The sequence below is a fragment of the Telmatherina bonti genome (genome assembly GCF_933228915.1).
Source record: "Telmatherina bonti genome assembly, chromosome: 18".
Classification (NCBI taxonomy): Eukaryota; Metazoa; Chordata; class Actinopteri; order Atheriniformes; family Telmatherinidae; genus Telmatherina; species Telmatherina bonti.
Window position 1 is genome coordinate 2,685,206 of NC_136616.1, and position 23,133 is coordinate 2,708,338.

At 50.2% G+C, this 23,133-nt stretch overlaps 1 protein-coding gene across 16 annotated transcripts in view; it reads right to left on the reverse strand.

Annotated features, from left to right (window-relative positions):
• ank2b (ankyrin 2b, neuronal) overlaps window positions 1-23,133 on the reverse strand; it is a 354,512-nt gene that overhangs the window by 194,597 nt on the left and 136,782 nt on the right. For all 16 annotated transcript variants that reach the window (XM_079257624.1, XM_079257625.1, XM_079257630.1 and 13 more), the window contains exons 9-11: window positions 5,935-6,033; window positions 5,318-5,515; window positions 5,145-5,243 (exon numbers count right to left, since the gene is read on the reverse strand). In XM_079257624.1, the coding sequence (XP_079113750.1) occupies window positions 5,145-5,243; window positions 5,318-5,515; window positions 5,935-6,033 (396 nt within the window). The remainder of the gene's footprint in view (window positions 1-5,144; window positions 5,244-5,317; window positions 5,516-5,934; window positions 6,034-23,133) is intronic.

The window sequence follows — 23,133 nt, forward strand, 5'->3', positions numbered from 1 at the left end:
TGAACATCTTTCTGAACATCTTTCTGAAAGTCTTTCTGAACATCTTTCTGAACATCTTTCTGAACGTCTTTCTGAACGTCTTTCTGAACGTCTTTCTGAACATTTTTCTGAACATCTTTCTGAACGTCTTTCTGAACGTCTTTCTGAACATCTTTCTGAACATCTTTCTGAAAGTCTTTCTGAACATCTTTCTGAACATCTTTCTGAACGTCTTTCTGAACGTCTTTCTGAACATCTTTCTGAATGTGTTTCAGAACGTCTTTCTGAAAATCTTTCTGAACGTCTTTCTGAACATCTTTCTGAACGTCTTTCTGAACGTCTTTCTGAACATCTTTCTGAACATCTTTCTGAACGTCTTTCTGAACGTCTTTCTGAACATCTTTCTGAACGTCTTTCTGAACCTCTTTCTGAACGTCTTTCTGAACATCTTTCAGAACGTCTTTCTGAACGTCTTTCTGAACATCTTTCTGAACGTCTTTCTGAACATCTTTCTGAACGTCTTTCTGAACATCTTTCTGAACATCTTTCTGAACGTCTTTCTGATCGTCTTTCTGAACGTCTTTCTGAACGTCTTTCTGAACATCTTTCTGAACATCTTTCTGAACATCTTTCTGAAAGTCTTTCTGAAGATCTTTCTGAACATCTTTCTGAACATATTTCTGAACATCTTTCTGAAAATCTTTCTGAACGTCTTTCTGAACGTCTTTCAGAACGTCCTTCAGAACGTCTTTCTGAACGTCTTTCTGAACGTCTTTCTGAACATCTTTCTGAAGATCTTTCTCAACATCTTTCTGAACGTCTTTCTGAACATCTTTCTGAACGTCTTTCTGAACGTCTTTCTGAACATCTTTCTGAACGTCTTTCTGAACGTCTTTCTGAACATCTTTCTGAACATCTTTTTGAACGTCTTTCTGAACGTCTTTCTGAACGTCTTTCTGAACATCTTTCTGAACATCTTTCTGAAAGTCTTTCAGAACGTCTTTCTGAAAATCTTTCTGAACGTCTTTCTGAACATCTTTCTGAACATCCTTCAGAACATCTTTCTGAACGTCTTTCTGAACATCTTTCTCAAAGTCTTTCTGAAAATCTTTCTGAAAATCTTTCAGAACGTTTTTCTGAACATCTTTCTGAACGTCCTTCAGAACGTCTTTCTGAAAATCTTTCTGAACGTCTTTCTGAACGTCTATCTGAACATCTTTCTGAACATCTTTCTGAAAATTTTTCTGAACATCTTTCTGAACGTCTTTCTGAACGTCTTTCTGAACATCTTTCTGAACATCTTTCTGAACGTCTTTCTGAACGTCTTTCTGAACGTCTTTCTGAACATCTTTCTGAAAGTCTTTCAGAACGTCTTTCTGAAAATCTTTCTGAACGTCTTTCTGAACATCTTTCTGAACATCCTTCAGAACATCTTTCTGAACGTCTTTCTGAACATCTTTCTCAAAGTCTTTCTGAAAATCTTTCTGAAAATCTTTCAGAACGTTTTTCTGAACATCTTTCTGAACGTCCTTCAGAACGTCTTTCTGAAAATCTTTCTGAACGTCTTTCTGAACGTCTATCTGAACATCTTTCTGAACATCTTTCTGAAAATTTTTCTGAACATCTTTCTGAACGTCTTTCTGAACGTCTTTCTGAACATCTTTCTGAACATCTTTCTGAACGTCTTTCTGAACATCTTTCAGAACGTCTTTCTGAACATCTTTCTGAACGTCTTTCTGAACGTATTTCTGAACATCTTTCTGAACGTCTTTCTGAACGTCTTTCTGAACATCTTTCTGAACGTCTTTCTGATCGTTTTTCTGAACGTCTTTCTGAACGTCTTTCAGAACGTCTTTCTGAACGTCTTTCTCAACGTCTTTCTGAACGTCTTTCTGAACATCTTTCTGAACGTCTTTGTGAACGTCTTTCTGAACATCTTTCAGAAAATCTTTCTGAACGTCTTTCTGAACGTCCTTCAGAACGTCTTTCTGAACGTCTTTCTGAACATCTTTCTGAACATCTTTCTCAACATCTTTCTGAACGTCTTTCTGAACATCTTTCTGAACGTCTTTCTGAACGTCTTTCTGAACATCTTTCTGAACGTCTTTCTGAACGTCCTTCAGAACGTCTTTCTGAACGTCTTTCTGAACATCTTTCTGAACGTCTTTCTGAACGTCTTTCTGAACATCTTTCTGAACGTCTTTCTGATCGTCTTTCTGAACGTCTTTCTGAACGTCTTCCTGAACATTTTTCTGAACGTCTTTCTGAACATTTTTCTGAACATCTTTCTGAACATCTTTCTGAACGTCTTTCTGAACATCTTTCTGAACATCTTTCTGAACGTCTTTCTGAACGTCTTTCTGAACGTTTTTCTGAACGTCTTTCTGATCGTCTTTCTGAACGTCTTTCTGAACGTCTTTCTGAACATCTTTCTGAACATCTTTCTGAACGTCTTTCTGAACATCTTTCTGAACGTCTTTCTGAACATCTTTCTGAACATCTTTCTGAACGTCTTTCTGAACGTCTTTCTGAACATCTTTCTGAACGTCTTTCTGAACATCTTTCTGAACGTGTTTCTGAACATCTTTCTGAACGTTATTCTGAACGTCTTTCTGAACGTCTTTCAGAACATCTTTCTGAACATCTTTCTGAACGTCTTTCTCAACATCTTTCTGAATGTCTTTCTGAACATCTTTCTGAACGTCTTTCTGAACATTTTTCTGAAGGTCTTTCTGAACGTCTTTCTGATCGTCTTTCTGAACGTCTTTCTGAACATTTTTCTGAACGTCTTTCTGAACGTCTTTCTGAACATCTTTCTGAACGTCTTTCTGATTGTCTTTCTGAACGTCTTTCTGAACGTCTTTCTGAACGTCTTTCTGAACATCTTTCTGATCGTCTTTCTGAACGTCTTTTTGAACATCTTTCTGAACGTCTTTGTGAACGTCTTTCTGAACATCTTTCTGAAAATCTTTCTGAACGTCTTTCTGAACGTCCTTCAGAACGTCTTTCTGAACGTCTTTCTGAACATCTTTCTGAACGTCTTTCTCAACATCTTTCTGAACGTCTTTCTGAACGTCTTTCTGAACATCTTTCTGAACGTCTTTCTGAACGTCTTTCTGAACGTCTTTCTGAACATCTTTCTGAACGTCTTTCTGAACGTCTTTCTGATCGTCTTTCTGAACGTCTTTCTGAACGTCTTTCTGAACATCTTTCTGAACGTCTTTCTGGACGTCTTTCTGAACGTCCTTCAGAACGTCTTTCTGAAAATCTTTCTGAACGTCTTTTTGAACATCTTTCTGAAGGTCTTTGTGAACGTCTTTCTGAACGTCTTCCTGAACGTCGTTCTGAACGTCCTTCAGAACGTCTTTCTGAACGTCTTTCTGATCGTCTTTCTGAACGTCTTTCTGAACGTCTTTCTGAACGTCCTTCAGAACGTCTTTCTGAACGTCTTTCTGATCGTCTTTCTGAACGTCTTTCTGAACATTTTTCTGAACGTCTTTCTGAACGTCTTTCTGAACGTCTTTCTGAACGTCTTTCTGATCGTCTTTCTGAACGTCTTTCTGAACGTCTTTCTGAACATCTTTGTGATCGTCTTTCTGAACGTCTTTTTGAACATCTTTCTGAACGTCTTTGTGAACGTCTTTCTGAACATCTTTCTGAAAATCTTTCTGAACGTCTTTCTGAACGTCCTTCAGAACGTCTTTCTGAACGTCTTTCTGAACATCTTTCTGAACGTCTTTCTCAACATCTTTCTGAACGTCTTTCTGAACATCTTTCTGAACGTCTTTCTGAACGTCTTTCTGAACGTCTTTCTGAACATCTTTCTGAACGTCTTTCTGAACGTCTTTCTGATCGTCTTTCTGAACGTCCTTCAGAACGTCTTTCTGAAAATCTTTCTGAACGTCTTTTTGAACATCTTTCTGAACGTCTTTGTGAACGTCTTTCTGAACGTCTTTCTGAACGTCTTTCTGAACGTCTTTCTGAACGTCCTTCAGAACGTCTTTCTGAACGTCTTTCTGATCGTCTTTCTGAACGTCTTTCTGAACGTCTTTCTGAACGTCCTTCAGAACGTCTTTCTGAACGTCTTTCTGATCGTCTTTCTGAACGTCTTTCTGAACGTCTTTCTGAACGTCTTTCTGAACGTCCTTCAGAACGTCTTTCTGAACGTCTTTCTGATCGTCTTTCTGAACGTCTTTCTGAACGTCTTTCTGAACGTCCTTCAGAACGTCTTTCTGAAAATCTTTCTGAACGTCTTTTTGAACATCTTTCTGAACGTCTTTGTGAACGTCTTTCTGAACATCTTTCTGAAAATCTTTCTGAACGTCTTTCTGAACATTTTTCTGAACGTCTTTCTGAACGTCTTTCTGAACATCTTTCTGAACGTCTTTCTGATCGTCTTTCTGAACATTTTTCTGAACATTTTTCTGAACGTCTTTCTGAACGTCTTTCTGAACATCTTTCTGAACGTCTTTCCTAACGTCTTTCTGAACATCTTTCTGAACGTCTTTCTGATCGTCTTTCTGAACGTCTTTCTGAACATCTTTCTGAACGTCTTTCTGAACGTCTATCTGAACATCTTTCTGAACGTCTTTCTGAACGTCTTTCTGAACATCTTTCTGAACGTCTTTCTGAACGTCTTTCCTAACGTCTTTCTGAACATCTTTCTGAACGTCTTTCTGATCGTCTTTCTGAACGTCTTTCTGAACATCTTTCTGAACGTCTTTCTGAACGTCTATCTGAACATCTTTCTGAACGTCTTTCTGAACGTCTATCTGAACATCTTTCTGAACGTCTTTCTGAACGTCTTTCTGAACATCTTTCTGAACGTCTTTCTGAACGTCCTTCAGAACGTCTTTCTGAAAATCTTTCTGAACGTCTTTCTGAACATCTTTCTGAACATCTTTCTGAACGTCCTTCAGAACGTCTTTCTGAACATCTTTCTGAACGTCTTTCTGATCGTCTTTCTGAACGTCTTTCTGAACGTCTTTCTGAACATCTTTCTGAACATCTTTCTGAACGTCTTTCTGAACATCTTTCTGAACGTCTTTCTGAAAGTCTTTCTGAACGTCTTTCTGAACGTCTTTCTGAACGCTTGTAGACATGTTGTTACATTAAGTCGATGGGTTCGTTGTATTTTTCTGCCTGGAATAAAACAAGCAAAGCACCTCAGTGATGGCCTGGATGGAGGCGCCGTATTTCACCAGCAGCTCCATCACCTTCACCCGGTTCTTCTTGCAGGCGATGTGCAGCGGAGTGAAGCCGTTCTGGGGGTAAAACACAGAACCGCAGTGAGGCGCGCCGTCCCGGCGGGGTTCTGGGGGCGTGCAGCGGGACCTACCAAGGCCCTGGCATTGGGGTTGGCCCGCTTGTCCAGCAGCAGCTTGGTCACTCGGTAGTGACCGCAGTGGGCGGCCACGTGCAGCGCCGTCAGGTAGTCCAACGTCACGTCGTCCACCGGAGCCTTGTGCTGCAGCAGGTGTTTGACGCACTCGATGTGGTCGCCCTGCGCGGCCATGTGGAGCGGCGACAGGCCGTTCTGAAAGGAAACAGCTTCTGATCAATCAGTTTGATCTGATAAACATGCAGAACCTGCAGGACTAATCTTCTCATTTTCACAGCTCTGTTCAGCTGTCATCATGGAGAACCGCCTCATCAGTAGTTTGTTTCTGGACAGACCCGTGTCCGGACAGATGGACGGCATGACGTCTGTCAGGCTGCACTCAGCAGCAGGAGCAAACACTTAGCCACATTAGCATCGTAGAAAACGCTCAATTTACGGCTCTAATACACACACACACTCACACACACACACACACACACACACACACACACACACACACACACACACACATGTCCAGATGTTCACCAGAGACGTGTCAGAAAGAAGCAGTTACTGGGCTGAAAACCAGTTCACCCATCCAGCCCAGTGTCCACCACACCCGTCGTCACACTCACCTTTGTCCGGGCCAGTAAAGGTGCTCCTCGTTCCAGCAGCAGCTCCACCGCCGTTTCATGTCCGCTCCGAGCTGCACAATGGAGAGGAGTCAGTCCGTCCTGGAAAACACATCACACGGTCAGGATATGATACGGTCTGGTCTTAGACGGTCTGGTCTTAGACGGTCTGGTCTCAGATGGTCTGGTCTCAGATGGTCTGGTCTTAAGGTCTGGTCTTAGACGGTCTGGTCTCAGACGGTCTGGTCTCAGATGGTCTGGTCTTAGACGGTCTGGTCTTAAGGTCTGGTCTTAGATGGTCTGGTCTCAGACGGTCTGGTCTTAAGGTCTGGTCTTAGACGGTCTGGTCTCAGACGGTCTGGTCTTAAGGTCTGGTCTCAGACGGTCTGGTCTCAGACGGTCTGGTCTTAAGGTCTGGTCTCAGATGGTCTGGTCTTAGATGGTCTGGTCTCAGACGGTCTGGTCTCAGACGGTCTGGTCTCAGATGGTCTGGTCTTAGACGGTCTGGTCTCAGACGGTCTGGTCTCAGACGGTCTGGTCTCAGATGGTCTGGTCTTAGACGGTCTGGTCTCAGACGGTCTGGTCTCAGATGGTCTGGTCTTAGACGGTCTGGTCTCAGACGGTCTGGTCTTAAGGTCTGGTCTTAGACGGTCTGGTCTCAGACGGTCTGGTCTCAGATGGTCTGGTCTTAGACGGTCTGGTCTAAAGGTCTGGTCTTAGACGGTCTGGTCTCAGACGGTCTGGTCTTAAGGTCTGGTCTTAGACGGTCTGGTCTCAGATGGTCTGGTCTCAGATGGTCTGGTCTTAAGGTCTGGTCTCAGATGGTCTGGTCTCAGAAGGTCTGGTCTTAGACGGTCTGGTCTCAGATGGTCTGGTCTTAGACGGTCTGGTCTCAGATGGTCTGGTCTCAGACGGTCTGGTCTCAGACGGTCTGGTCTCAGATGGTCTGGTCTTAGACGGTCTGGTCTCAGATGGTCTGGTCTCAGACGGTCTGGTCTAAAGGTCTGGTCTCAGACGGTCTGGTCTCAGACGGTCTGGTCTTAGACGGTCTGGTCAAGACGGTCTGGTCTTAAGGTCTGGTCTTAGACGGTCTGGTCTTAGACGGTCTGGTCTCAGATGGTCTGGTCTTAAGGTCTGGTCTCAGACGGTCTGGTCTTAAGGTATGGTCTTAGACGGTCTGGTCTTAGACGGTCTGGTCTCAGACGGTCTGGTCTTAAGGTCTGGTCTCAGATGGTCTGGTCTTAGACTGTCTGGTCTCAGACAGTCTGGTCTCAGACGGTCTGGTCTTAAGGTCTGGTCTCATACGGTCTGGTCTCATACGGTCTGGTCTTAGACGGTCTGGTCTTAAGGTCTGGTCTTAGACGGTCTGGTCTCATACGGTCTGGTCTTAGACGGTCTGGTCTCAGATGGTCTGGTCTCAGACGGTCTGGTCTCAGATGGTCTGGTCTTAAGGTCTGGTCTCAGACGGTCTGGTCTCAGACGGTCTGGTCTTAAGGTCTGGTCTTAGACGGTCTGGTCTCAGATGGTCTGGTCTTAGACGGTCTGGTCTCAGACGGTCTGGTCTTAAGGTCTGGTCTTAGACGGTCTGGTCTCAGATGGTCTGGTCTTAGACGGTCTGGTCTCAGACGGTCTGGTCTCAGATGGTCTGGTCTCAGACGGTCTGGTCTCAGAGGGTCTGGTCTCAGACGGTCTGGTCTTAAGGTCTGGTCTTAGACGGTCTGGTCTCAGACGGTCTGGTCTCAGATGGTCTGGTCTTAGACGGTCTGGTCTCAGATGGTCTGGTCTTAGACGGTCTGGTCTCAGACGGTCTGGTCTCAGATGGTCTGGTCTTAGACGGTCTGGTCTTAAGGTCTGGTCTCAGATGATCTGGTCTTAGACGGTCTGGTCTTAAGGTCTGGTCTTAGACGGTCTGGTCTCAGATGGTCTGGTCTCAGATGGTCTGGTCTTAGACGGTCTGGTCTCAGACGGTCTGGCCTTAAGGTCTGGTCTCCGACGGTCTGGTCTCAGATGGTCTGGTCTTAGACGGTCTGGTCTCAGACGGTCTGGTCTTAAGGTCTGGTCTTAGACGGTCTGGTCTCAGACGGTCTGGTCTTAAGGTCTGGTCTCAGATGGTCTGGTCTTAGATGGTCTGGTCTCAGACGGTCTGGTCTCAGACGGTCTGGTCTCAGATGGTCTGGTCTTAAGGTCTGGTCTAAGACGGTCTGGTCTCAGATGGTCTGGTCTTAAGGTCTGGTCTTTAACGGTCTGGTCTCAGATGGTCTGGTCTTAGACGGTCTGGTCTCAGACGGTCTGGTATCAGAAGGTCTGGTCTTAAGGTCTGGTCTCAGACGGTCTGGTCTCAGAAGGTCTGGTCTTTGACGGTCTGGTCTTAAGGTCTGGTCTTTAACGGTCTGGTCTCAGACAGTCTGGTCTCAGACGGTCTGGTCTTAAGTTCTGGTCTTAGACGGTCTGGTCTTAGACGGTCTGGTCTCAGACGGTCTGGTCTTAGACGGTCTGGTCTAAGACGGTCTGGTCTCAGACGGTCTGGTCTTAAGGTCTGGTCTTAGACGGTCTGGTCTTAGACGGTCTGGTCTTAGACGGTCTGGTCTCAGATGGTCTGGTCTTAAGGTCTGGTCTCAGATGGTCTGGTCTCAGATGGTCTGGTCTTAGACGGTCTGGTCTCAGACGGTCTGGTCTTAAGGTCTGGTCTTAGACGGTCTGGTCTCAGATGGTCTGGTCTTAGACGGTCTGGTCTCAGACGGTCTGGTCTCAGAGGGTCTGGTCTCAGATGGTCTGGTCTTAGATGGTCTGGTCTCAGACGGTCTGGTCTTAAGGTCTGGTCTTAGACGGTCTGGTCTCAGACGGTCTGGTCTTAAGGTCTGGTCTTAGACGGTCTGGTCTCAGACGGTCTGGTCTTAAGGTCTGGTCTCAGATGGTCTGGTCTTAGATGGTCTGGTCTCAGACGGTCTGGTCTCAGATGGTCTGGTCTTAGACGGTCTGGTCTCAGACGGTCTGGTCTCAGATGGTCTGGTCTTAGACGGTCTGGTCTCAGACGGTCTGGTCTCAGAGGGTCTGGTCTCAGATGGTCTGGTCTTAGACGGTCTGGTCTCAGACGGTCTGGTCTTAAGGTCTGGTCTTAGACGGTCTGGTCTCAGACGGTCTGGTCTCAGATGGTCTAGTCTTAGACGGTCTGGTCTAAAGGTCTGGTCTTAGGCGGTCTGGTCTCAGACGGTCTGGTCTTAAGGTCTGGTCTTAGACGGTCTGGTCTCAGATGGTCTGGTCTCAGATGGTCTGGTCTTAAGGTCTGGTCTCAGATGGTCTGGTCTCAGATGGTCTGGTCTTAGACGGTCTGGTCTCAGATGGTCTGGTCTTAGACGGTCTGGTCTCAGATGGTCTGGTCTCAGACGGTCTGGTCTCAGACGGTCTGGTCTCAGATGGTCTGGTCTTAGACGGTCTGGTCTCAGATGGTCTGGTCTCAGACGGTCTGGTCTAAAGGTCTGGTCTCAGACGGTCTGGTCTCAGACGGTCTGGTCTTAGACGGTCTGGTTTAAGACGGTCTGGTCTTAAGGTCTGGTCTTAGACGGTCTGGTCTTAGACGGTCTGGTCTCAGATGGTCTGGTCTTAAGGTCTGGTCTCAGATGGTCTGGTCTCAGATGGTCTGGTCTTAGACGGTCTGGTCTCAGACGGTCTGGTCTTAAGGTATGGTCTTAGACGGTCTGGTCTTAGACGGTCTGGTCTCAGACGGTCTGGTCTTAAGGTCTGGTCTCAGATGGTCTGGTCTTAGACGGTCTGGTCTCAGACGGTCTGGTCTCAGACGGTCTGGTCTTAAGGTCTGGTCTCATACGGTCTGGTCTCATACGGTCTGGTCTTAGACGGTCTGGTCTTAAGGTCTGGTCTTAGACGGTCTGGTCTCATACGGTCTGGTCTTAGACGGTCTGGTCTCAGATGGTCTGGTCTCAGATGGTCTGGTCTCAGATGGTCTGGTCTTAAGGTCTGGTCTCAGACGGTCTGGTCTCAGACGGTCTGGTCTTAAGGTCTGGTCTTAGACGGTCTGGTCTCAGATGGTCTGGTCTTAGACGGTCTGGTCTCAGACGGTCTGGTCTTAAGGTCTGGTCTTAGACGGTCTGGTCTCAGATGGTCTGGTCTTAGACGGTCTGGTCTCAGACGGTCTGGTCTCAGATGGTCTGGTCTCAGACGGTCTGGTCTCAGAGGGTCTGGTCTCAGACGGTCTGGTCTCAGAGGGTCTGGTCTTAAGGTCTGGTCTTAAGGTCTGGTCTTAGACGGTCTGGTCTCAGATGGTCTGGTCTTAGACGGTCTGGTCTCAGACGGTCTGGTCTCAGATGGTCTGGTCTTAGACGGTCTGGTCTCAGATGGTCTGGTCTTAGACGGTCTGGTCTCAGACGGTCTGGTCTCAGATGGTCTGGTCTTAGACGGTCTGGTCTTAAGGTCTGGTCTCAGATGATTTGGTCTTAGACGGTCTGGTCTTAAGGTCTGGTCTTAGACGGTCTGGTATCAGATGGTCTGGTCTCAGATGGTCTGGTCTTAGACGGTCTGGTCTCAGACGGTCTGGCCTTAAGGTCTGGTCTCCGACGGTCTGGTCTCAGATGGTCTGGTCTTAGACGGTCTGGTCTCAGACGGTCTGGTCTTAAGGTCTGGTCTTAGACGGTCTGGTCTCAGACGGTCTGGTCTTAAGGTCTGGTCTCAGATGGTCTGGTCTTAGATGGTCTGGTCTCAGACGGTCTGGTCTTAGACGGTCTGGTCTCAGACGGTCTGGTCTCAGATGGTCTGGTCTTAGACGGTCTGGTCTCAGACGGTCTGGTCTTAAGGTCTGGTCTTAGACGGTCTGGTCTCAGACGGTCTGGTCTCAGATGGTCTGGTCTTAGACGGTCTGGTCTAAAGGTCTGGTCTTAGACGGTCTGGTCTCAGACGGTCTGGTCTTAAGGTCTGGTCTCAGACGGTCTGGTCTTAGACGGTCTGGTCTCAGACGGTCTGGTCTTAAGGTCTGGTCTTAGACGGTCTGGTCTCAGACGGTCTGGTCTTAAGGTCTGGTCTCAGATGGTCTGGTCTTAGATGGTCTGGTCTCAGATGGTCTGGTCTCAGACGGTCTGGTCTTAAGGTCTGGTCTCAGATGGTCTGGTCTTAGACGGTCTGGTCTTAGACGGTCTGGTCTCAGATGGTCTGGTCTCAGACGGTCTGGTCTCAGATGGTCTGGTCTTAGACGGTCTGGTCTAAAGGTCTGGTCTTAGACGGTCTGGTCTCAGACGGTCTGGTCTTAAGGTCTGGTCTCAGACGGTCTGGTCTCAGACGGTCTGGTCTCAGATGGTCTGGTCTCAGATGGTCTGGTCTTAAGGTCTGGTCTCAGATGGTCTGGTCTTAGACGGTCTGGTCTCAGATGGTCTGGTCTTAGACGGTCTGGTCTCAGACGGTCTGGTCTCAGACGGTCTGGTCTCAGACGGTCTGGTCTCAGATGGTCTGGTCTTAGACGGTCTGGTCTCAGATGGTCTGGTCTCAGACGGTCTGGTCTAAAGGTCTGGTCTCAGACGGTCTGGTCTCAGACGGTCTGGTCTTAGACGGTCTGGTCTAAGACGGTCTGGTCTTAGACGGTCTGGTCTAAGACGGTCTGGTCTTAAGGTCTGGTCTTAGACGGTCTGGTCTTAGACGGTCTGGTCTCAGATGGTCTGGTCTTAAGGTCTGGTCTCAGATGGTCTGGTCTCAGATGGTCTGGTCTTAGACGGTCTGGTCTCAGACGGTCTGGTCTTAAGGTATGGTCTTAGACGGTCTGGTCTTAGACGGTCTGGTCTCAGACGGTCTGGTCTTAAGGTCTGGTCTCAGATGGTCTGGTCTTAGACGGTCTGGTCTCAGACGGTCTGGTCTCAGACGGTCTGGTCTTAAGGTCTGGTCTCATACGGTCTGGTCTCATACGGTCTGGTCTTAGACGGTCTGGTCTTAAGGTCTGGTCTTAGACGGTCTGGTCTCATACGGTCTGGTCTTAGACGGTCTGGTCTCAGATGGTCTGGTCTCAGACGGTCTGGTCTCAGATGGTCTGGTCTTAAGGTCTGGTCTCAGACGGTCTGGTCTCAGACGGTCTGGTCTTAAGGTCTGGTCTTAGACGGTCTGGTCTCAGATGGTCTGGTCTTAGACGGTCTGGTCTCAGACGGTCTGGTCTTAAGGTCTGGTCTTAGACGGTCTGGTCTCAGATGGTCTGGTCTTAGACGGTCTGGTCTCAGACGGTCTGGTCTTAGACGGTCTGGTCTTAAGGTCTGGTCTCAGACGGTCTGGTCTTAAGGTCTGGTCTTAGACGGTCTGGTCTCAGACGGTCTGGTCTTAAGGTCTGGTCTTAGACGGTCTGGTCTCAGATGGTCTGGTCTTAGACGGTCTGGTCTCAGATGGTCTGGTCTTAGACGGTCTGGTCTTAAGGTCTGGTCTCAGACGGTCTGGTCTCAGACGGTCTGGTCTTAGACGGTCTGGTCTAAGACGGTCTGGTCTTAGACGGTCTGGTCTAAGACGGTCTGGTCTTAAGGTCTGGTCTTAGACGGTCTGGTCTTAGACGGTCTGGTCTCAGATGGTCTGGTCTTAAGGTCTGGTCTCAGATGGTCTGGTCTCAGATGGTCTGGTCTTAGACGGTCTGGTCTCAGACGGTCTGGTCTTAAGGTATGGTCTTAGACGGTCTGGTCTTAGACGGTCTGGTCTCAGACGGTCTGGTCTTAAGGTCTGGTCTCAGATGGTCTGGTCTTAGACGGTCTGGTCTCAGACGGTCTGGTCTCAGACGGTCTGGTCTTAAGGTCTGGTCTCATACGGTCTGGTCTCATACGGTCTGGTCTTAGACGGTCTGGTCTTAAGGTCTCGTCTTAGACGGTCTGGTCTCATACGGTCTGGTCTTAGACGGTCTGGTCTCAGATGGTCTGGTCTCAGACGGTCTGGTCTCAGATGGTCTGGTCTTAAGGTCTGGTCTCAGACGGTCTGGTCTCAGACGGTCTGGTCTTAAGGTCTGGTCTTAGACGGTCTGGTCTCAGATGGTCTGGTCTTAGACGGTCTGGTCTCAGACGGTCTGGTCTTAAGGTCTGGTCTTAGACGGTCTGGTCTCAGATGGTCTGGTCTTAGACGGTCTGGTCTCAGACGGTCTGGTCTTAGACGGTCTGGTCTTAAGGTCTGGTCTCAGACGGTCTGGTCTTAAGGTCTGGTCTTAGACGGTCTGGTCTCAGATGGTCTGGTCTTAAGGTCTGGTCTTAGACGGTCTGGTCTCAGATGGTCTGGTCTTAGACGGTCTGGTCTCAGACGGTCTGGTCTTAGACGGTCTGGTCTTAAGGTCTGGTCTCAGACGGTCTGGTCTCAGACGGTCTGGTCTCAGACGGTCTGGTCTCAGACGGTCTGGTCTCAGATGGTCTGGTCTCAGACGGTCTGGTCTCAGAGGGTCTGGTCTCAGACGGTCTGGTCTCAGAGGGTCTGGTCTTAAGGTCTGGTCTTAAGGTCTGGTCTTAGACGGTCTGGTCTCAGATGGTCTGGTTTTAGACGGTCTGGTCTCAGACGGTCTGGTCTCAGATGGTCTGGTCTTAGACGGTCTGGTCTCAGATGGTCTGGTCTTAGACGGTCTGGTCTCAGACGGTCTGGTCTCAGATGGTCTGGTCTTAGACGGTCTGGTCTTAAGGTCTGGTCTCAGATGATCTGGTCTTAGACGGTCTGGTCTTAAGGTCTGGTCTTAGACGGTCTGGTCTCAGATGGTCTGGTCTCAGATGGTCTGGTCTTAGACGGTCTGGTCTCAGACGGTCTGGCCTTAAGGTCTGGTCTCCGACGGTCTGGTCTCAGATGGTCTGGTCTTAGACGGTCTGGTCTCAGACGGTCTGGTCTCAGATGGTCTGGTCTTAGACGGTCTGGTCTCAGACGGTCTGGTCTCAGATGGTCTGGTCTTAGACGGTCTGGTCTTAAGGTCTGGTCTCAGATGGTCTGGTCTCAGACGGTGTGGTCTAAAGGTCTGGTCTCAGACGGTCTGGTCTCAGACGGTCTGGTCTTAGACGGTCTGGTCTAAGACGGTCTGGTCTTAGACGGTCTGGTCTAAGACGGTCTGGTCTTAAGGTCTGGTCTTAGACGGTCTGGTCTTAGACGGTCTGGTCTCAGATGGTCTGGTCTTAAGGTCTGGTCTCAGATGGTCTGGTCTCAGATGGTCTGGTCTTAGACGGTCTGGTCTCAGACGGTCTGGTCTTAAGGTATGGTCTTAGACGGTCTGGTCTTAGACGGTCTGGTCTCAGACGGTCTGGTCTTAAGGTCTGGTCTCAGATGGTCTGGTCTTAGACGGTCTGGTCTCAGACGGTCTGGTCTCAGACGGTCTGGTCTTAAGGTCTGGTCTCATACGGTCTGGTCTCATACGGTCTGGTCTTAGACGGTCTGGTCTTAAGGTCTGGTCTTAGACGGTCTGGTCTCATACGGTCTGGTCTTAGACGGTCTGGTCTCAGATGGTCTGGTCTCAGACGGTCTGGTCTCAGATGGTCTGGTCTTAAGGTCTGGTCTCAGACGGTCTGGTCTCAGACGGTCTGGTCTTAAGGTCTGGTCTTAGACGGTCTGGTCTCAGATGGTCTGGTCTTAGACGGTCTGGTCTCAGACGGTCTGGTCTTAAGGTCTGGTCTTAGACGGTCTGGTCTCAGATGGTCTGGTCTTAGACGGTCTGGTCTCAGACGGTCTGGTCTTAGACGGTCTGGTCTTAAGGTCTGGTCTCAGACGGTCTGGTCTTAAGGTCTGGTCTTAGACGGTCTGGTCTCAGACGGTCTGGTCTTAAGGTCTGGTCTTAGACGGTCTGGTCTCAGATGGTCTGGTCTTAGACGGTCTGGTCTCAGATGGTCTGGTCTTAGACGGTCTGGTCTTAAGGTCTGGTCTCAGACGGTCTGGTCTCAGACGGTCTGGTCTTAGACGGTCTGGTCTAAGACGGTCTGGTCTTAGACGGTCTGGTCTAAGACGGTCTGGTCTTAAGGTCTGGTCTTAGACGGTCTGGTCTTAGACGGTCTGGTCTCAGATGGTCTGGTCTTAAGGTCTGGTCTCAGATGGTCTGGTCTCAGATGGTCTGGTCTTAGACGGTCTGGTCTCAGACGGTCTGGTCTTAAGGTATGGTCTTAGACGGTCTGGTCTCAGACGGTCTGGTCTTAAGGTCTGGTCTCAGATGGTCTGGTCTTAGACGGTCTGGTCTCAGACGGTCTGGTCTCAGACGGTCTGGTCTTAAGGTCTGGTCTCATACGGTCTGGTCTCATACGGTCTGGTCTTAGACGGTCTGGTCTTAAGGTCTGGTCTTAGACGGTCTGGTCTCATACGGTCTGGTCTTAGACGGTCTGGTCTCAGATGGTCTGGTCTCAGACGGTCTGGTCTCAGATGGTCTGGTCTTAAGGTCTGGTCTCAGACGGTCTGGTCTCAGACGGTCTGGTCTTAAGGTCTGGTCTTAGACGGTCTGGTCTCAGATGGTCTGGTCTTAGACGGTCTGGTCTCAGACGGTCTGGTCTTAAGGTCTGGTCTTAGACGGTCTGGTCTCAGATGGTCTGGTCTTAGACGGTCTGGTCTCAGACGGTCTGGTCTTAGACGGTCTGGTCTTAAGGTCTGGTCTCAGACGGTCTGGTCTTAAGGTCTGGTCTTAGACGGTCTGGTCTCAGATGGTCTGGTCTTAAGGTCTGGTCTTAGACGGTCTGGTCTCAGATGGTCTGGTCTTAGACGGTCTGGTCTCAGACGGTCATGTCTTAGACGGTCTGGTCTTAAGGTCTGGTCTCAGACGGTCTGGTCTCAGACGGTCTGGTCTCAGACGGTCTGGTCTCAGATGGTCTGGTCTCAGACGGTCTGGTCTCAGAGGGTCTGGTCTCAGACGGTCTGGTCTCAGAGGGTCTGGTCTTAAGGTCTGGTCTTAAGGTCTGGTCTTAGACGGTCTGGTCTCAGATGGTCTGGTTTTAGACGGTCTGGTCTCAGACGGTCTGGTCTCAGATGGTCTGGTCTTAGACGGTCTGGTCTCAGATGGTCTGGTCTTAGACGGTCTGGTCTCAGACGGTCTGGTCTCAGATGGTCTGGTCTTAGACGGTCTGGTCTTAAGGTCTGGTCTCAGATGATCTGGTCTTAGACGGTCTGGTCTTAAGGTCTGGTCTTAGACGGTCTGGTCTCAGATGGTCTGGTCTCAGATGGTCTGGTCTTAGACGGTCTGGTCTCAGACGGTCTGGCCTTAAGGTCTGGTCTCCGACGGTCTGGTCTCAGATGGTCTGGTCTTAGACGGTCTGGTCTCAGACGGTCTGGTCTCAGATGGTCTGGTCTTAGACGGTCTGGTCTCAGACGGTCTGGTCTCAGATGGTCTGGTCTTAGACGGTCTGGTCTTAAGGTCTGGTCTCAGATGGTCTGGTCTCAGACGGTCTGGTATTAAGGTCTGGTCTTAGACGGGCTGGTCTCAGATGGTCTGGTCTTAGACGGTCTGGTCTCAGACGGTCTGGTCTCAGATGGTCTGGTCTTGGACGGTCTGGTCTCAGACGGTCTGGTCTTAAGATCTGGTCTTAGACGGTCTGGTCTGAGATGGTCTGGTCTCAGACGGTTCTGGTCTTAAGGTCTGGTCTTAGACGGTCTGGTCTCAGACGGTCTGGTCTCAGACGGTCTGGTCTTAAGGTCTGGTCTTAGACGGTCTGGTCTCAGACGGTGTGGTCTCAGACGGTCTGGTCTTAAGGTCTGGTCTTAGACGGTCTGGTCTCAGATGGTCTGGTCTCAGATGGTCTGGTCTTAGACGGTCTGGTCTCAGACGGTCTGGTCTCAGATGGTCTGGTCTTAGACAGTCTGGTCTTAAGGTCTGGTCTTAGACGGTCTTGGCTTAGACGGTCTGATCTCAGACGGTCTGGTCTCAGACGGTCTGGTCTCAGACGGTCTGGTCTTAAGTTCTGGTCTTAGACGGTCTGGTCTCAGACGGTCTGGTCTCTAACGGTCTGGTCTTAAGGTCTGGTCTTAGACGGTCTGGTCTCAGATGGTCTGGTCTCAGACGGTCTGGTTTTAAGGTCTGGTCTTAGACGGTCTGGTCTTGGACGGTCTGGTCTCAGATGGTCTGGTCTTAGACGGTCTGGTCTCAGATGGTCTGGTTTTAAGGTCTGGTCTTAGACGGTCTGGTCTCAGATGGTCTGGTCTTAGACGGTCTGGTCTCAGACGGTCTGGTCTCAGACGGTCTGGTCTTAAGGTCTGGTCTCAGACGGTCTGGTCTCAGAAGGTCTGGTCTTTGACGGTCTGGTCTTAAGGTCTGGTCTTAGACGGTCTGGTCTCAGATGGTCTGGTCTCAGACGGTCTGGTCTCTGACGGTCTGGTCTTAAGGTCTGGTCTTAGACGGTCTGGTCTTAAGGTCTGGTCTCAGACGGTCTGGTCTCAGACGGTCTGGTCTAAAGGTCTGGTCTCAGATGGTCTGGTCTCAGACGGTCTGGTCTTAGATGGTCTGGTCTCAGACGGTCTGGTCTTAAGGTCTGGTCTTAGACGGTCTGGTCTCAGACGGTCTGGTCTCAGACGGTCTGGTCTTAGACGGTCTGGTCTCAGACGGTCTGGTCTTAAGGTCTGGTCTTAGACGGTCTGGTCTTAGACGGTCTGGTCTCAGATGGTCTGGTCTTAAGGTCTAGTCTCAGATGGTTTGGTCTCAGATGGTCTGGTCTCAGACGGTCTGGTCTTAAGGTCTGGTCTTAGACGGTCTGGTCTCAGACGGTCTGGTCTCAGAGGGTCTGGTCTCAGATGGTCTGGTCTTAGACGGTCTGGTCTCAGACGGTCTGGTCTCAGACGGTCTGGTCTTAGACGGTCTGGTCTCAGATGGTCTGGTCTTAGACGGTCTGGTCTCAGACGGTCTGGTCTCAGATGGTCTGGTCTTAAGGTCTGGTCTTAGACGGTCTGGTCTCAGATGGTCTGGTCTCAGATGGTCTGGTCTTATACGGTCTGGTCTTAAGGTCTGGTCTTAGACGGTCTGGTCTCAGACGGTCTGGTCTTAAGGTCTGGTCTTAGACGATCTGGTCTCAGATGGTCTGGTCTTAGACGGTCTGGTCTCAGACGGTCTGTTCTCAGACGGTCTGGTCTTAAGGTCTGGTCTCAGACGGTCTGGTCTTAGACGGTCTGCTCTTAAGGTCTGGTCTCAGACGGTCTGGTCTCAGACGGTCTGGTCTAAAGGTCTGGTCTCAGACGGTCTGGTCTCAGACGGTCTGGTCTTAAGGTCTGGTCTTAGACGGTCTGGTCTCAGACGGTCTGGTCTTAAGGTCTGGTCTCAGACGGTCTGGTCTCAGACGGTCTGGTCGAAAAGGTCTGGTCTCAGACGGTCTGGTCTTAGACGGTCTGGTCTAAGACGGTCTGGTCTTAAGGTCTGGTCTTAGACGGTCTGGTCTTAGACGGTCTGGTCTCAGATGGTCTGGTCTTAAGGTCTGGTCTCAGACGGTCTGGTCTTAGACGGTCTGGTCTTAAGTTCTGGTCTTAAGGTCTGGTCTTAGACGGTCTGGTCTCAGAGGGTCTGGTCTTAGACGGTCTGGTCTCAGAGGGTCTGGTCTTAAGGTCTTGTCTTAGACGGTCTGGTCTTAGACGGTCTGGTCTCAGATGGTCTGGTCTCAGACGGTCTGGTCTCAGACGGTATGGTCTAAAGGTCTGGTCTCAGACGGTCTGGTCTCAGACGGTCTGGTCTTAGACGGTCTGGTCTAAGACGGTCTGGTCTTAGACTGTCTGGTCTAAGACGGTCTGGTCTTAAGGTCTGGTCTTAGACGGTCTGGTCTTAAGGTCTGGTCTTAGACGGTCTGGTCTCAGATGGTCTGGTCTTAAGGTCTGGTCTCAGATGGTCTGGTCTTAGACGGTCTGGTCTCAGACGGTCTGGTCTCAGACGGTCTGGTCTTAAGGTCTGGTCTTAAGGTCTGGTCTTAGACGGTCTGGTCTCAGATGGTCTGGTCTCAGACGGTCTGGTCTCAGACGGTCTGGTCTTAAGGTCTGGTCTCATACGGTCTGGTCTTGGACGGTCTGGTCTTAAGGTCTGGTCTTAAGGTCTGGTCTTAGACGGTCTGGTCTCATACGGTCTGGTCTCAGACGGTCTGGTCTCAGACGGTCTGGTCTTAAGGTCTGGTCTCAGACGGTCTGGTCTCAGACGGTCTGGTCTTAAGGTCTGGTCTCAGATGGTCTGGTCTTAGACGGTCTGGTATTAAGGTCTGGTCTTAGACGGTCATGTCTCAGATGGTCTGGTCTTAGACGGTCTGGTCTTAAGGTCTGGTCTTAGACGGTCTGGTCTCAGACGGTCTGGTCTTAAGATCTGGTCTTAGACGGTCTGGTCTCAGATGGTCTGGTGTTAGACGGTCTGGTCTCAGATGGTCTGGTCTCAGACGGTCTGGTCTTAAGGTCTGGTCTTAGACGGTCTGGTCTCAGACGGTCTGGTCTCAGACGGTCTGGTCTTAAGGTCTGGTCTTAGACGGTCTGGTCTCAGACGGTCTGGTCTCAGATGGTCTGGTCTTAGACGGTCTGGTCTCAGACGGTCTGGTCTCAGATGGTCTGGTCTCAGACGGTGTGGTCTTAGACGGTCTGGTCTCAGACGGTCTGGTCTTAAGGTCTGGTCTCAGACGGTCTGCTCTTAAGGTCTGGTCTTAAGGTCTGGTCTCATACGGTCTGGTCTTAGACGGTCTGGTCTAAGATGGTCTGGTCTAAGATGGTCTGGTCTCAGATAGTCTGGTCTATGACGGTCTGGTCTTAAGGTCTGGTCTCATACGGTCTGGTCTCAGACGGTCTGGTCTCAGACGGTCTGGTCTTAAGGTCTGGTCTTAAGGTCTGGTCTTAGACGGTCTGGTCTCATACGGTCTGGTCTTAGACGGTCTGGTCTTAGACGGTCTGGTCTCAGATGGTCTGGTCTCAGACGGTCTGGTCTCAGACGGTCTGGTCTTAAGGTCTGGTCTCATACGGTCTGGTCTTAGACGGTCTGGTCTTAAGGTCTGGTCTTAAGGTCTGGTCTTAAGGTCTGGTCTTAGACGGTCTGGTCTCAGACGGTCTGGTCTCAGACGGTCTGGTCTTAAGGTCTGGTCTCAGATGGTCTTGTCTTAGATGGTCTGGTCTTAGATGGTCTGGTCTCAGACGGTCTGGTCTTAAGGTCTGGTCTCAGATGGTCTTGTCTTAGATGGTCTGGTCTTAGATGGTCTGGTCTCAGACGGTCTGGTCTCAGATGGTCTGGTCTTAGACGGTCTGGTCTTAAGGTCTGGTCTTAGACGGTCTGGTCTCAGACTGTATGGTCTTAAGATCTGGTCTTAGACGGTCTGGTCTCAGATGGTCTGGTGTTAGACGGTCTGGTCTCAGATGGTCTGGTCTCAGACGGTCTGGTCTTAAGGTCTGGTCTTAGACGGTCTGGTCTCAGACGGTGTGGTCTCAGACGGTCTGGTCTTAAGGTCTGGTCTCAGACGGTCTGGTCTCAGACGGTCTGGTCTTAAGGTCTGGTCTCAGATGGTCTGGTCTTAGACGGTCTGGTCTCAGACGGTCTGGTCTCAGATGTTCTGGTCTTAGACGGTCTGGTCTCAGACGGTCTGGTCTCAGACGGTCTGGTCTCAGACGGTGTGGTCTCAGACGGTCTGGTCTTAAGGTCTGGTCTTAGACGGTCTGGTCTCAGACGGTCTGGTCTCAGACGGTCTGGTCTTAGACGGTCTGGTCTCAGACGGTCTGGTCTTAAGGTCTGGTCTCAGACGGTCTGGTTTCAGACGGTCTGGTCTCAGACGGTTTGGTCTCAGATGGTCTGGTCTTAGACGGTCTGGTCTCAGACGGTCTGGTCTCAGATGGTCTGGTCTCAGACGGTGTGGTCTCAGACGGTCTGGTCTTAAGGTCTGGTCTTAGACGGTCTGGTCTCAGACGGTCTGGTCTCAGATGGTCTGTTCTCAGATGGTCTGGTCTTAGACGGTCTGGTCTCAGACGGTCTGGTCTCAGATGGTCTGGTCTCAGACGGTGTGGTCTCAGACGGTCTGGTCTTAAGGTCTGGTCTTAGACGGTCTGGTCTCAGACGGTCTGGTCTCAAACGGTCTGGTCTTAAGGTCTGGTCTTAGACGGTCTGGTATCATACGGTCTGGTCTCAGACGGTCTGGTCTTAGATGGTCTGGTCTCAGATGGTCTGGTCTCAGACGGTCTGGTCTTAAGGTCTGGTCTTAGACGGTCTGGTATCATACGGTCTGGTCTCAGACGGTCTGGTCTCAGATGGTCTGGTCTTAGACGGTCTGGTCTCAGATGGTCTGGTCTCAGATGGTCTGGTCTTAGACGGTCTGGTCTCAAGGTCTGGTCTCAGACGGTCTGGTCTCAGACGGTCTGGTCTTAGACGGTCTGGTCTCAGACGGTCTGGTCTCAGACGGTCTGGTCTCAGATGGTCTGGTCTAAGACGGTCTGGTCTCAGACGGTCTGGTCTTAAGGTCTGGTCTTAGACGGTCTGGTCTCAGACGGTCTGGTCTTAAGGTCTGGTCTCAGACGGTCTGGTCTCAGACGGTCTGGTCTTAAGGTCTGGTCTTAGACGGTCTGGTATCATACGGTCTGGTCTCAGACGGTCTGGTCTTAGACGGTCTGGTCTCAGATGGTCTGGTCTCAGACGGTCTGGTCTTAAGGTCTGGTCTTAGACGGTCTGGTCTCAGACGGTCTGGTCTCAGACGGTCTGGTCTTAAGGTCTGGTCTTAGACGGTCTAGTCTCAGACGGTCTGGTCTCAGACGGTCTGGTCTTAAGGTCTGGTCTTAGAGGGTCTGGTATCATACGGTCTGGTCTCAGACGGTCTGGTCTCAGACGGTCTGGTCTCAGACGGTCTGGTCTTAAGGTCTGGTCTTAGACGGTCTGGTCTCAGACGGTCTGGTCTTAAGGTCCGGTCTCAGACGGTCTGGTCTCAGACGGTCTGGTCTAAAGGTCTGGTCTCAGACGGTCTGGTCTCAGACGGTCTGGTCTCAGATGGTCTGGTCTTAGACGGTCTGGTCTCAGACGGTCTGGTCTCAGATGGTCTTGTCTTAGACGGTCTGGTCTCAGACGGTCTGGTCTCAGATGGTGTGGTCTCAGACGGTCTGGTCTTAAGGTCTGGTCTTAGACGGTCTGGTCTCAGACGGTCTGGTCTCAGATGGTCTGGTCTTAAGGTTTGGTCTTAGACGGTCTGGTCTTAAGGTCTGGTCTTAGGCGGTCTGGTATCATACGGTCTGGTCTCAGACGGAATGGTCTCAGACGGTCTGGTCTTAGGTCTGGTCTTAGACGGTCTGGTATCATACGGTCTGGTCTCAGACGGTCTGGTCTTAGACGGTCTGGTCTCAGATGGTCTGGTCTCAGACGGTGTGGTCTCAGACGGTCTGGTCTTAAGGTCTGGTCTCAGACGGTCTGGTCTTAAGGTCTGGTCTTAGACGGTCTGGTATCATACGGTCTGGTCTCAGACGGTCTGGTCTCAGATGGTCTGGTCTTAGACGGTCTGGTCTCAGACGGTCAGGTCTCAAACGGTCTGGTCTTAAGGTCTGGTCTTAGACGGTCTGGTCTCAGATGGTCTGGTCTTAGACGGTCTGGTCTCAGACGGTCTGGTCTCAGACGGTCTGGTCTTAGACGGTCTGGTCTTAAGGTCTGGTCTCAGAGGGTCTGGTCTTAGACGGTCTGGTCTCAGATGGTCTGGTCTTAGACGGTCTGGTCTTAGACGGTCTGGTCTTAAGGTCTGGTCTCAGACGGTCTGGTCTTAGACTGTCTGGTCTCAGACGGTCTGGTCTTAAGGTCTGGTCTCATACGGTCTGGTCTCAGACGGTCTGGTCTTAAGGTCTGGTCTTAAGGTCTGGTCTCATACGGTCTGGTCTTAGACGGTCTGGTCTAAGATGGTCTGGTCTTAAGGCCTGGTCTCAGATGGTCTGGTCTCAGACGGTCTGGTCTTAAGGTCTGGTCTTAAGGTCTGGTCTTAGACGGTCTGGTCTCATACGGTCTGGTCTTAGACGGTCTGGTCTTAGACGGTCTGGTCTCAGATGGTCTGGTCTCAGACGGTCTGGTCTCAGACGGTCTGGTCTTAAGGTCTGGTCTCAGACGGTCTGGTCTTAAGGTCTGGTCTCAGATGGTCTTGTCTTAGATGGTCTGGTATTAGATGGTCTGGTCTCAGACGGTCTGGTCTTAAGGTCTGGTCTCAGATGGTCTGGTCTTAGACGGTCTGGTATTAAGGTCTGGTCTTAGACGGTCTGGTCTTAAGGTCTGGTCTTAGACGGTCTGGTCTCAGACGGTCTGGTCTTAAGATCTGGTCTCAGATGGTCTGGTCTTAGACGGTCTGGTATTCAGGT